At 59.2% G+C, this 12732-nt stretch overlaps 3 protein-coding genes across 8 annotated transcripts; 1 reads left to right on the forward strand and 2 right to left on the reverse strand.

Annotated features, from left to right (window-relative positions):
- Nucleotides 1-1445: 1445 nt before the first annotated feature.
- IL4R (interleukin 4 receptor) lies at nt 1446-5717 on the reverse strand. Its single transcript, XM_089539562.1, has 7 exons — nt 4902-5717; nt 4663-4814; nt 4250-4400; nt 3524-3611; nt 3225-3294; nt 3069-3130; nt 1446-2799 (listed from the first exon to the last, which is right to left on the reverse strand). Exons 1-7 carry the CDS (start codon nt 5467-5469, stop codon nt 1803-1805), a joined length of 2088 nt encoding a protein of 695 aa, XP_089395688.1. The 5' UTR covers nt 5470-5717; the 3' UTR covers nt 1446-1802.
- On the forward strand, nt 5549-7565 carry NSMCE1 (NSE1 component of SMC5/6 complex). 6 transcript variants are annotated; one of them, XM_089539565.1, is made up of 7 exons: nt 5553-5726; nt 5821-5942; nt 6031-6108; nt 6337-6483; nt 6569-6685; nt 7033-7153; nt 7351-7565. In XM_089539565.1, exons 1-7 carry the CDS (start codon nt 5600-5602, stop codon nt 7434-7436), a joined length of 798 nt encoding a protein of 265 aa, XP_089395691.1. In that variant the 5' UTR covers nt 5553-5599; the 3' UTR covers nt 7437-7565. The 6 variants fall into 6 exon arrangements, with proteins under 6 accessions (XP_089395689.1, XP_089395690.1, XP_089395693.1 ...); XM_089539567.1 differs by lacking the exon at nt 6569-6685 and having other exon boundaries at nt 5552-5726; XM_089539568.1 differs by lacking the exon at nt 6337-6483 and having other exon boundaries at nt 5552-5726.
- Nucleotides 7566-8375: 810 nt separating this feature from the next.
- Nucleotides 8376-12460, reverse strand: LOC149306155 (bifunctional peptidase and arginyl-hydroxylase JMJD5-like). The gene is made up of 8 exons (XM_089540060.1): nt 12403-12460; nt 11144-11736; nt 10559-10722; nt 10275-10407; nt 9936-9983; nt 9452-9601; nt 8941-9033; nt 8376-8744 (listed from the first exon to the last, which is right to left on the reverse strand). The coding sequence occupies exons 1-8, from the start codon at nt 12443-12445 to the stop codon at nt 8541-8543; spliced, it is 1428 nt and encodes a 475-aa protein (XP_089396186.1). The 5' UTR covers nt 12446-12460; the 3' UTR covers nt 8376-8540.
- Between the last annotated feature and the right edge of the window lie 272 nt (nt 12461-12732).

Consider the following 12732-nt stretch of genomic DNA (forward strand, 5'->3'; position numbering starts at 1 on the left):
AGGAACCCGTGTCCCCCATGCATCCTGAAAAGCAGTGCGTGGTGGGCCATGTGGGGTGGTGGAGTGGCACTTCTGTGTCATGATTCCCAGCATCCCCCACCATAGGCTATGTGTAGGGGGGCTAATAATAATAATACATTTATTTATACCCCGCTCTTCAGCCAAGGCTATCAGAGCAACTTACAATTTGTTAATTAGACTGTCCAGCTCCCCCCAGTCCTGAGGCATCTGGGGCCACCATGAGCCCGGGAGGGAGGCTGCCTCCAGGTCATGGAGGGTCTCGGAGGAGGACCCCAGGGTTCAGCTCACTCCAGTTCCTGTGGGCCTTGCTGGCAGAGAGGGCAGGAACAGGCAGTGCCCCTCACTGCTGCCTGTCTCAGCCAAGAAGGGACCCCCCATGCCCATTTGAGTGTCACTGAAGGGTGGGCTGAGGCCTCCCACCCAAATCAACAGGCACTCACACACGGCATCATAGCGTTGGAAGAGACTACAAGGGCCACCCAGTCCAACCCCCTTCTGCCATGCAGGAAATCTCAAAGCATCCCAACAGATGGCCATCCAGCCTCTGTTTAAAGACCCCCAAGGAAGGAGACTCCACCAAAATCTCCAAGGAAGGAGTGTTACTCTCAGGAAGTTCCCCCTAATGTTGAGCTTGCATCTATTGCTCCACTGGGTCCTATTCTCTGGAGCATCAGAAAACAAGCTTGTTCCCTCAATATAACATCCCTTCAAGAATTTAAACAGGGCTGTCTTATCACCTCTTAACCTTTTCTTCTCCAGACTAAACATCTCCAGCTCCCTCAGTCATTCCTCATAGGGCTTCGTGGTTTCCAGGCCCTTCACCATTTTAGTTGCCCTCCTTTGGACACATGGCTCCAGTTCCTCAATGATTTTTTTGAATTATTTTGCCCAGAACTGGAAAAAATATTCCAGGTGGGGCCTGACCAAAGCAGAGTAGAGCAGCACTTGATACACACTATACTTTTATTGATGCAGCCTAAAATTGCATTGGCCTTTTTAGCTGCCACATCGCACTGTTGAGTCCTAGATCCCTTTCACACGTATAAGTATCTCATTCAGTCAGATGTCCCCCATCCTATATCTGTGCATTTCATTTTTCTGCCCTAAGTACAGTACCTTACATTTCTCCATGTTGAATATTCATTTTTCTGCTTTAGTTGGTGGTGTCGCCATTATGCATTTTCACTGCTTGTAAGAAAACATACAGCAAGTAGGCGAATCAGCAGCCATGCCCCTCCCTTTTTTGTGGGCATTGGGTTCCTGAGAACCCCCCCCCGCGTCTCGGGAGGCTGCTCCTTCTGGGAAACCCATAATCACTGAGAGGGGCTTTCCCCAGCTTAAGTACATGCGCACAGCGGGTGGGTGGGGAACATAGGCATTTTCGTTTGTGGCAGAGGTGCTGCAAGCAAGGAGGAGGCATGCTGTCTGGAGGAGAAAAACAACGCTTTAATGCTCTTGAAACAAAGGGTGACCGTTCCCCAACCGGGTGGGGGCTTCGGACCTGGATGCTGCTCTATCCTCCCCCCCCCCCAGCCAGAAGGTGGCAAGTTGGGGGGGGTATAGGAAATGTTGGAAGCCACTGCAGGGGAGGGTGGGAGCTGCATTCCTCTGCGTACTCCAATTTCCCCCACCTCAATATAGGCCTCCCGTCCCCAGTTGCCATGAGGCATTCAGGCAGGAAACAAGAGAGAATGGCTGGAGCAACTTTGGTCTAGTGGAAATAGAGGTAATGGAAGAGGAGGGCAGCCTCCAGCTCCACTTAGCCCCCCTCAAGTCCAAGGCTAGCTCTCCCTCCCCCCACCAGCAGCGCCACTTAGGCCTGGCCTGGGGTGGCAGGGGTCCTCTGGCCAGGCTGGACCCTCTGTCCCTAGGCTCCCTTCAAGGGGGAAGGGGCCACCATCATTGCTCCTGAGAAGGCTGAGGAGGGGCCTGTAGCTGTCACCCTCCTGGGCTGGGCTGCGGTCCTGAAGGGCAGAAGTGAAGGAGTGGTAGCCGGACAAGAGAGAGGCTGCGTGGCAAGAAAAGCCCTCCAGCTTTCCTGGGACCACCCAAGTGGGGAGTCCTGGGCTTCCCCCTTGCTGAGGGGCCAAAGTAGGAGCTGCCGCGGAGAGCCACAGGGTGCCTGGACTTGCCGGGAGGGTGTCCTGGAGCTCAGGTGGAGGGCTGCATGGCTGGGCTTGGCTGCTGTAAGGTGGATCCTCCACATGGCTGGAGGTAGCCACTGGCTGGGTCACCAGGCTGCTGATGGACCTGTAGTTGAGTGTGTCCAGCGAAGGGGAGGTGCAATCCTGACCCGAATCGCACTCAGGCCTAGTGGGGTTCTCCAGCGGAGGAGGAAGCACAGCCTCTGTGCCACCAGAGCTTTGGTAGCCGGATTCGGAAGAGGCCCCTGGAGGAAAGTCGGGGGCACCTGGGGGTCTCCCCAGAGCCAGGCCTCCAGAGTTTCCCAGATCCCCCCAACCTCCAGCAGCCGGCGCCTCGAGGACCCTGGCATCTCCAGTGCTGAATTCTCCATTGAGAAGGTCCTGGAAGAGACAGGCCACCATGTCTTGGCGCAGAATCTGTTCCTCCTCAGCTTCCTCCTTCCAGCACTCAGGTTTGGCCTCAGCTGCACGGCTGCAGATCACCAGTGGGCATTCAACCACTGCCACTTCTGGTGTGAGGAAGATCTCTGGTTTTGGCCCAGGGTTCCCTCCACTGCCAGGGACCATCTCCTGCAGCACAGAGGGAACGAAGACAGTGGCAGCAGCGGTTTTGCTCAGAGAGTCCTTGCCATCCCTATTTTGGGGAGAAAACGGAGAAAGACACATGCACACAGCTCAAGTATCATTCTGCATGTTTGTGTGAAATACAGGGCCCAAGTGGGCAGGAGCTCTGTCTGCCTCAATTTACCCACTGGACCCTTCCTTTGTCTCATCCCATTATCAAATTTGCATAGTGCAGCATTTGGGGATGATCTCCCCCCACACATGGCAAAGGGTCACAGGCAGTAATGGCTCCAGACTGACAAACTACCCACCAGAGACCTGTGTTGCAGAGGCACTTACCCTTGGCTTGACCCCAGCAGGAAGGTTCTCGCTTTGCAGGGAATCTTCCTCACAACAGGAAACTGAAAAATGCACAGAGGCGTTTTAGGATGGAATTGCCCCCCTCTTCCCAACCCAAAGGAACCACCGCTGTCCCCCACTCTCCACAGCTCCTACCATCATCATGCTCTGGGCCATCTTGCTCTTGGCGGGGCTTGGGATCTGGTCCCACCAGTCTCTCTTCACCCTGCAATGCAAGACAGGCTCACGCCATCTGCTCTCAGGAAGGCCTCCTCCTCACACACGCCAGGAGGCTGCCTGGACTGGCCCTGCTGCTGGGAAACTTGCCCGTCGCACCTGGCAGCCAGAGCATGAATCCTGCCCCACTTGCCCTTTGCAAATGGAGATGGAGCCCTCTCTCTGGGCCGCCCAGGCCTGCTGCTTACAGATAAAGGTTTGCAGCCCATGAGACTCACCTGGTGATGGACAGGTAACAGGTTAAAAGCACAGCCACAATCGGGATGCAAGACCAGAGTGTCAGCTTCCAGGGCTCCTCTCCGAACTCTGGAAAGGAAGACCCCCCCCCAATTACACGTAACAAAGTCTCCTGCCCACCAGTTCAGTAGAGACATGGAGTCCCCCACCCCAATTGCTAAGAGGCTCCCACTGGCAATGGGAACACAAGAGAAGAGAGTAAGCCCCTGCCCAGAGGAGCTTACAGTCTCCAGCTGAGAAGAAAGGGAAGAAGGCAAGGCAGGGCTCATGAGTGCAGCCCAGTTCTCTTCACAAACCCCGGGGGCCCCATCTGCCAACCCTGCCCAGGTGGGCACTTCCCCGGAGAATGTCATAATTGTTTTAAGGGAGAGGCTGTCCTCCCACCCCCAAGTTCCAAAATAAGCTCTGAAGGAGAAGCACATGGGGGAGCGCTGAGCAACTTCTTTGCCACCTTCTACTAAGACCCACGCCTGGGAAAAGGGTGCCTGCTAGTGCGCAATATCCATTCTTCCCCCACTTCTATGTGAACCCATTGGGCAAGAAGTGCAAAGAGGTTGGGGGGTGTCTCTTGGAGGCTTGTGGGTTCACAGACGCGGCATTTTGTGGGGCGGCCAAACTGAGCAGCGCAGCCCTGAAGCCCAAGCGTGGAGCCATCCCTTCCTCTGGCCTGGGCAATGCCAGCCACCATGAGCAGCTGGGAGGCTCACCGTTGTGCCATTCGAGGGGGGCGCTCCACTTGCTCCAGAGGTTCCCCCACACTTCCAATCTGAACCGCACTTTGGCCACATAGTCAGATGCCGGCAGCAGGCGGTCCCCAAAGATTTCATAGCTGGCCGTGGATGATGTGGTGCTTATTACCTTGAAAGAGAGAAACGGGCTCCAGCTGCCTTGCCAGCTCCCCTGCGGCTGGCCACCATCGGCCTCCTCTTGGCCGAAGAGGGTGCTCCAGAGGAGTGAAGCGGAGGGCCTTGGGGAAGCCCTGCTCCCTGCCTGCACCGATAGGCTGCTCTCCTTATGGCTCTCCCCTTGAAAGAGCAGGGCACCCAGGCAGCCTCCTGCCCCAGAGGCCCCTGTGGCCGCTGCCTGCGCTCTTCTTCCCAGGGAAGGGAAGGGCTCCTACCTGCCCCTCTTGGCCTTTGGGCCAGAAGGCCACCTGGTACTCGGCCTTGGCCTCCCACAGGTAGCTCTCCGGAGGGTAGTCCCAGCGCCAGGAGAGGACGAAGGAGCGGTCCGTCTTCTCGGCCGTCAGGTTGACCGGCGCCCGGGGCTTCACTGCCAAGGACCAGAGGAGAGGGCTGTCAGTCCCTCGGCAGGGAAGCCCCTGGGGCCCGCTCTCGCCCTCCGCCGGGAGGGGCCTACCTGCGCCCTCGGGCTCCAGGGAGCGGCTCCAGACGGTCCTCCATCGGCCCCCGGCCTCCCTCCGCTCCAGCGCCAGGCGGAACTGGACCAGGCGGAAGACGTCCGAGCGGAAGGCGCACGAGCACCGCCCGGGGGACCCGGCCTCCTCGGGCTCTTCGGGGCCGCAGGGGGCGGCCTCCTCTTCATCCTCCGGGGGTTGCCTGCGGGGAGAGAGGGAGAGAGTCGGGAGGGCCGCTGGGAGGGCCGGGGGCGCGGCTTCTTTGTACCGAGGAGGGGCGCCACCGCCGTGGGCGCTGTGTCGGAGACGGAAGTCGGTGGCGCAGTCGCGGGCGGAGACCTCGGGCCCGGTCTCCCAGGAGCATTGCAGGACGGAGGCGAAGTCCGTGTGGCAGAAGGGCGAGAGGCCGCCGGAGGAGGGAGACGGAGGGAGGGAGGGAAGGGGACCAAGGGAAGCCGGAAGCGGGGAAGGGGAGCCACCGGGCGCCGCCGCCGCCGGGCGGAGAGCGAAGAGGAGCGGGAACAGGAGAAGCGCGGGCCCCGGCGGCAGAGAGCGGCGCCGAAACGCCATCGCTCCGATCCCCCGAAGGGCCGCGCCCTCTTTCCCTGTTTGCCCAGGAAGCGGAAGAGGCGGGGCCAGGCAGGAGAGGCCACGCCCCTGAGGCTCCTTCCGGCGGAAGAGGAGGAGCAGGAGGAGGGCGATGGCGGCGCCGTATCCTTCGCTGACGGAGGCCCACCGGCAGTTCGCGCAGGCGCTGCTGGCCCTCGGGGCGGTCGAGGCCGGACTGGCGCGAGGGATCCTCCGCCGTTGCTGCGAGAGGCACCGCGGTCAGTCCCCCGGAGAGGAGGGAAGGGAAGGGAAGCGAAGCGGGACCCCGCTCCCCTCCTCCGCCATGACCGCCTCCCTCTCTGCCGCCCGCAGTGCACTGCGCCCCCGAGAGGCTGGACGAGTTCGTGGCGGCCCTGAACGCCCGGCTGCAGCCCTTGTCCATGGAGATCCGGAAGGGCCTGGCGGAGGAGGACGGCCGCGCCTTCTACGCGATGGTGAGTCCGGCGGCGGAGAGGCAGGCAAGGCCCGAAGGGGAAGGGCCCCGGAAGGCCTCCCTGAGGGCCCCCTCGCTGCTCCTTCCAGGTGAACCTGGCGGAGAACGAAGTCACCAAACTGGCCAGCGACTACTCCGAGAGCGAACTGGAGCTCTTCAAGAAGACGGTGAGCCTGGCTGCCCCGAGAGGCAGCAGGGGAGGCGGCCCTGGGCCCGTGGGAGGGGCCCTCCTGGCGGGGCTGGAGGTCAGCAGGAGGGAAGTGGCCGCAGGGACCCTGCTGGACTGCAGCTCCCATCATCCCTGCCATGGGCCTTGCCGGCTGCGGCCAGAGGGGGCTCAGGAGGTCCTTGCTGGAGGCGAAGGGGTCTGACAGGGAGGGGCTTCCCTCCCGCAGCTGGACCTGATCCTCTCCTCCGAAAGCGGCTTTGCCCCCTCCACCGCCATCCTGAACTTGGCTGACCAGGTGAAGCCAAAGAAGATGAGGAAGACGGAGGCAGAGCAGGTGCTGCAGAGCCTGGTGCAGGGCAAGTGGCTTCAGGAGGTAAAGCAGCAGGCAGCCCCTTGGGTCTTTGTGGCTCCTTCCGCTGCGGAGCCAGTGCTGACATCGTGGCTCCACTTTCCCACAGAGAGAGGGGGAATACACGCTGACCGTCCGCAGCATCCTGGAACTGGAGCAGTACATCCTCTCCCATTACCCAGAATCCGCCCGCAAGTGCCACATCTGCCACAGCCTCTCCATTCAGGTCAGATGGGCGGGGGGGGGGTATGAGGAAGAAAGGGCAAGGAAAATGGGGCCCTTGGTATGGAACCGGCTGTGGCGGTTCACCTGTTGCGGCCTCTTCGCACACACACTCCCCACTTGAAAGCAGGTGGGAGACGTCAGCCCCTTCCTCTTCCCAGGCTCCCTCCCCCCCCCAGCATTTCCTCTGGCCCCACTTGAGGGCCATACCCCACCCCTGCACCTTCCCTCTTGGCCCTTCCTGAGCACATCCTAGACAGAAACACACCCAGAGGATTCCAGTGAGGCCCCTGGAACCCAGTGCGGGATGTTGAGCAAACAACCAACTGTCTGGCCCTTTCCTGCCCCCAGAGCCAAGTGTGTGGGGACTGTGGGACTGCCATGCACCTGCCCTGCCTGGCCAAGTACTTCCACGGACAAGCAGAACCTCGCTGTCCACATTGCAAACAGTTTTGGCCTCAGCAGCTTCCAGGTGAGAGAGCTTGTTTTCTGCCACTCTCTGTTTCCTTTCTTCCTTTCTTTCTCTCTCTTCCACCTCCTTGTTCCTGGCTTGACCCTCATCTCCTCACTGGGCTGGGCTTGGAGCAGGGACTTGGTCGGCAGTGTTTCCTTTTGCCCAAAGAGTAAAGCTTCCCACTCCAGCTCTCCACGGCTCTGTTTCCTCCACAGACCTGAGGCTGTTGGGATCCCATCCGTCCCCGGCCCCCCCGCGGGAGAGCAGAAGGACTTCTACTCCAGCCCTGCGGCAGCGATAAAAAGGCCTGCCGCCTCTGGGCAAGTACTGATGGACAGCTTCTATGTGCCCAGCTGGACAGTGGGGACCACCATAGCTGTACAGTTTCTTAATTCTAAAGCCTGAAATAAAAGTCTGGCTTTGTTTTCTTGATAGCCATTTTGCTGTCTCTGTTCATAAACTACTAACAAGTTTAAATGCTCTGCCTTTTTGCCTCTGCCAGAAGGCCTTACTGCCTTCCCTGCTGGTCTCCCTCAAGCACCAACTCCCTCAGCAAAAGTGGATTTTATTGTAGAAGCAGCTGCCTTGATCTGCTGGGTCCACCCAGCTCCCTCCTCTTCTCAGATAGAGCCAGTCCTGGCCTTGATGCTGGGAATCGGACCCTGGACCTTCTGTGCGCAAAGGAGAGTCCTCTCCTGTAGTTCCTCCACACAGAGAGAGCTGCTTACAGGCAACGTCTCACTGTCTGTGTGGCTCGCCCTCGGGCTGCAGGGGACGCTGCTTCCCAGGGAGCGCCTTCCAAGGGCAGGCCTTACTGCCTTCCCTGCTGGTCTCCTTCAAGCACCAACTCCCTTGGCAAAATGATCTGTGTCGGGTTGGGCGTCTGGCACCACTGCAAAGTAAATTTAGTCAGCCCCGACATCTGTTGCAGTTATCAGAAAAAGTGAGAAAACCCATGAATGTAGATAGGCCTTTTTTATATTAAAAAACAAACAAACCTGAGAGTTTACTTTTCTAGATATCTGGGGGTCCCTCAGCACTACTGAATGCCCAACTTCCAGGAGACAATGACCATAGAATCGCGTTGGAGGACCTACAGATGCCTTGAGAGAACAATTTTTTGGATGGCAGGGGCAAATACAATATTCCACAAATAATCAAAGGATTGTAATTTTCTATTCTATACAGGCAGATGCATTTTGGAAGACGGGTAAAGTGAACAGAACACAAAACCCCCCACTGATTTCACACTTGGTTTTATTCCAGTTAAAATTCAGAATAATGCCCACAGAGTGACACCATCACCCACCTTTCCTCTCATTGCCCCCAATAGCGACAGGTCCCAAAAGGCTGTGTCATAGTCTGCGACAAGCCCCACCAGACAGTACCTTTTTGGCCCCGTACTTTACGTGACTGAGTAGAAAAGCCGTCTGCTCCTGGCAATAGCTATGACCACCAGAAGCTGAAGGAGAAACTGGTCCAGGGCCCGGATGTAGTGCCAATGCCCAATTGGGATGAAGAGGACTTGGCCAGGGCTCAAGATGCACTCTTGAAAGATTGCTGCCTTGAACATGGGGAATTTCTCAAAGTCGGGGTCTTCCACATTTACCTAGAAGGAAAATGGAGGGCAGTGATTTGTTTTCCCTTAGATGGGACTATTTGACCTTGCCTCCAGATTTGCTGTTAGGAGCTAATAGGGAGGGCAATGTGTGATTGCTGCATCTGCAGGAGAAAGAGGCTGGCTGGCTGCCAGTCCAGGGCCAAGCCGAGTGGAACAGCCGGAGGAGGCTGCTGAGGTCACCCACCTGGCTGGTATTGTGGAGGAGAGTGCCTTCGTGGGGGTACAGCCAGTCAGACTGCTGGCGGGAATACAGGCGGATGTACTTCCGACCCATGACCTGGAAGAAAAGGGAAACTGCCTGTCAGGCTGACCAGCCGCACTCTTGTTCACTGATTGCCAGTCCAGCATCCCTGCCCTTGGACTCCTGCTGAGGATGAAGCCTCAGCTTCTTGCCTCTCTTCTGCAGTCAAAACCAACACCTCCCTTCCATTTTCTGCAAACCAGGACATTGGCAGTGGCAGCACCGGGGGCCTTGCATGAGGGGCATTTCTGGCGTGCTCCACAGCTCCTCTTCCTGGGTGCTCCCTAGGTATGAGTATGGCGGGTGGTTTTCTGCCTGAGGGAGAGGGGTCTCTCTGTGCGCAGGGACCCATCTTCTGCAGGGCACGAAGGGGCCTCTCCCACGCTGCTCCTGCGAATGATCCAGGGGCTCCCGGCTATACCCACCTCCCCCCAAAGCTGCTGTGGGGACCAACCTGCACTAGGAAGTTCTGCTGCGGGTCATGGTGGAGAGGCGAAATGGTGCCAGCAGGACCAAACCAGGCATTCACGGTAATGTCGTCTTCGTCTCCTTCGCCGAGGCAGCAGTAGTCGGGGACGCCAATGTCATCCTTCAGCTCCGGGATCTGGCAAAGGAGCCATTGGGAGAACAGGAAGGCCAAGAGGGGTCCTCTCTATCCATAAAGTGTTCCTTGCCAGCTGCTAGGCTCTTGTACATACACTGGCCTAGCATTTCTTTTTAGGTTTGGTCTTTCCTTTGGGGAAACAGGGATTGCACACAGCGCATGGCCCCTCTAGCCCAAGGAATGAGGGGCAGGCCTCGCTTCTGCCCCTGCTGAACTGAACCTTGTTAGGCAGCTCATGACCCTTCCCACCAGGGAAACCCAAGACCTCCCAGAGCAGACACAATCGTGAGTGGGCAAAACAGAAGCCAAAGGGGCAAGAGCTCCCCCCATTTACCTGGTCAAAGAGTTGGTGCTGAGCCAGGTATCCAGTGTGGTTTGGGAACTGAAAGGAAGAGTCAAGGAAGCAATAGAAGCCTTATTCTTGTACGAAATCAATTCAGGGCCTCACTGTCCAGGGCAACTCCTCTGCCCCCAACTCTCCCTGAAAAAGCAAGCTGTGTAACACGGAACATTCCTGAATCAAACAAATGGTATCATATTTTTTGTTTTTATTATTTAAGTAATAGTGTCCCATACTCTGAAAGCTTTCTGATTAAAACCGAAAAAGATGCGTACGCAGTAACAAATCCCTTTTGCCACCCTGTTTTTTGGGTAGTGAAAAGAGGGTCCTGACCTCATTGTCGATGTATTGGCTGATGAACTCCCCGATGGTCATGAGGGTCTGGGACCAGTCCTCATCTGTGTAGCGAGAGCCCAGCTCAACAGGGACAGTGCGGCTGCCAGCCATTTGGCGGATGTAGGCCACACTGCAAGAAAGCCAGCCCCCCCCACGGCACCTGCGTCAGCCTCGCTGGGGAATTCCCCTTCCCTTTCCCAAAGGGATCTCACTCAGGCAGCATGCAAAACCCCTGGTGCTGCGCTGCGGAAAGGCCCTCCTGGCCACCCAAAGTTGCTCACCTCCACTTCCTCATGCAAGGCCAGTGGTCCACGACCCCCTCCAGGATGAGGGGCTTCTGTGGGATCAGGTAATGGTCTCGGAAGCACTCCAGCGACGGGCAGCGCAGCTGTGGGATCACCGCATCAGTGTTCATGACGGGGATCTGGGACCATAATGCCACTCTCTGCTTAGATAAAAATGCATTGCTTTTTGTGGAACTGACTCTTATGACAAGTGGGTGCTGGGTGCAGGACATTGGCATCTTGTCCATTGGGGAAAGAGCTGGGTGGCAGATGGTCAATACAGACTGGCGAGGTACGATCCGCACACAAGTCCCTGCCGCCTTCCTCCAGGCAGAGAAGGGCTGGCAAGGAAGGGGGCCTGGGGACTGGTGGTCTCTCTGTGTCCCAGGTGTCCACACTGCCAGCCAGCCTCCAACGAGCTTGCCTCAGCAAAGCCGCTCGGCAGCAGAGGGTGGGCTGTGACCTCCGGAAGGAGCCCCCCCTGTCTCTCTTCCTGGCCAGAAAAGGGGGAGCCTCTGCTACCCTCCTTCCTGGGAGAGAGGGCTCTCAGGGGAACGCCACACATAGTAGCCCGGGGCGTACCTTGCAGGGGGGCTCCCCTTTGGTCACTGTCAGAGGCCGAGGGGTCCCTGGGGGGTCCAGGTTCAGGTGTCGCTGGAGGATGGTGGCCATCTTGCCCAGAGCGTTGTCCAGGACAGGCGCCCCCAGGAGCAGGCCCAGGTCACAGGCATGCAGGGCCTCACGGGGAGAGCCTCTGGGGCCCCGGCAGAGGCAGAGGGCGCGGAAGAGGCAGCCCCAGGTGAAGGCCCTCCTCCAGGCCGCCTCCACCTTGTGCCAGGGGCCCACCTGCAGCTGCTCCCAGGCGAAGTCACAGGCCGCTTGGCTGCACCCCAGGCAGGCCTCGCACTCAGGACCCGGCTGTGGGCCCCCAGGTGCCCGGAATAGCAGTGCCGCCGCCTGACGGAGCAACCCAACGACGCTGGGGGGCACCACAGAGCTCCCCTCCAGGCCCAGTGTCAGGCCCTCCGGGGAGGAAGGGAGCAGCGCCCAAAGGGACCCCCATAGCCGCTCATCGGAGCCTCCGTCATCACCATGCAATGCAGCCGGGCAGGGAGCTGGATGCGCTTCTCCACTGGGATGGCTGCTGCTGCTGCTGCCTCCTCTTCCTCCTCCTCCTGTGCGGAATGAAAGAAAGGATCAGTGAAGGAAAGAAGGAAGGAGGAGAAAGGGAGACCCTGGAAGGACCCCCGCGGCACCCCATGGAGCAGCTCCCAGTATCCTCCAGGTCCAGGGCTGCAAGGACCTCCACTCCTCCTCCTCCTGGGGACTGCAGCTCCCAGTATCCCCCAGGTCCAGGGCTGCAGGGACCTCCACTCCTCCTCCTCCTCCTCCTCCTCCTAGGGACTGCAGCTCCCAGTATCCCCCAGGTCCAGGGCTGCAAGGACCTCCACTCCTCCTCCTCCTGGGGACTGCAGCTCCCAGTATCCCCCAGGTCCAGGGCTGCAGGGACCTCCACTCCTCCTCCTAGGGACTGCAGCTCCCAGCATCCTCCAGGTCCAGGGCTGCAAGGACCTCCACTCCTCCTCCTCCTGGGGACTGCAGCTCCCAGTATCCCCCAGGTCCAGGGCTGTAAGGACCTCCACTCCTCCTCCTCCTGGGGACTGCAGCTCCCAGCATCCTCCAGGTCCAGGGCTGCAGGGATCTCCACTCCTCCTCCTCCTCCTGGGGACTGCAGCTCCCAGCATCCTCCCGGGCCCTGGCTGCCGGGGCTGCGGGTGAGGGGACGCTGGGAGCCCCGCTGCCCTGCCCTGCCCTCCTCCCTGGCCGCAGCCCCCGCGTGCCTCGGCCTGCCTGGGACTCTCCGCCGGCCGAAGGGCCCTCCATGGCGCTCACAGGGAGGGAGGGAGGGACGTGGAGTGCGCATGCGCCCGGCCCGCTCCCGTGCCTGGCCTGGATAGAGATAGGAAAGTATAGAGGCTCGCTGGCGGCTCCTCCTCGGAAACGGACCATTGGAGGCTGTTCCCGGAAGTTCGGCGCTGCGCGTGAGTCTCTCTTTCTCTCTTGCTCACACATCTGTGGGCGCCACGCCGTGCGCCTGCTCCGCCTCATCCTGCCAGTGCGCATGCGCAAGGTGTCTCCGCTCCGTGGTTGGCATTCCCGCCCTTCGGGGC

This window comes from Sceloporus occidentalis, unplaced genomic scaffold, assembly GCF_023333645.1.
Source record: "Sceloporus occidentalis isolate IW3139 unplaced genomic scaffold, rSceOcc1.0.p SCAF_10, whole genome shotgun sequence".
In the NCBI taxonomy this organism is placed as follows: Eukaryota; Metazoa; Chordata; class Lepidosauria; order Squamata; family Phrynosomatidae; genus Sceloporus; species Sceloporus occidentalis.

Bases quoted from the DNA above. Each gene is read 5' to 3' on its own strand.
- LOC149306155 (XM_089540060.1), bottom strand. From the start codon at position 12,445: ATGGAGGGCCCTTCGGCCGGCGGAGAGTCCCAGGCAGGCCGAG. The intron at 9,602-9,935 runs GTAAATGGGGGG...CTCCTTTGCCAG, and splicing joins AGCACCAACTCTTTGACCAG to ATCCCGGAGCTGAAGGATGA. The intron at 9,034-9,451 runs GTTGGTCCCCAC...CTTTTCTTCCAG, and splicing joins AGCAGAACTTCCTAGTGCAG to GTCATGGGTCGGAAGTACAT.
- IL4R (XM_089539562.1), bottom strand. From the start codon at position 5,469: ATGGCGTTTCGGCGCCGCTCTCTGCCGCCGGGGCCCGCGCTTCTCCTG. The intron at 3,612-4,249 runs GTGAGCCTCCCA...CTTCCTTTCCAG, and splicing joins CCCCCTCGAATGGCACAACG to AGTTCGGAGAGGAGCCCTGG. The intron at 2,800-3,068 runs GTAAGTGCCTCT...TCCCCAAAATAG, and splicing joins CTGCTGGGGTCAAGCCAAGG to GGATGGCAAGGACTCTCTGA.
- NSMCE1 (XM_089539563.1), top strand. From the start codon at position 5,600: ATGGCGGCGCCGTATCCTTCGCTGACGGAGGCCCACCGGCAGTTCGCG. The intron at 5,943-6,030 runs GTGAGTCCGGCG...TGCTCCTTCCAG, and splicing joins GCCGCGCCTTCTACGCGATG to GTGAACCTGGCGGAGAACGA. The intron at 6,109-6,568 runs GTGAGCCTGGCT...ACTTTCCCACAG, and splicing joins TGGAGCTCTTCAAGAAGACG to AGAGAGGGGGAATACACGCT.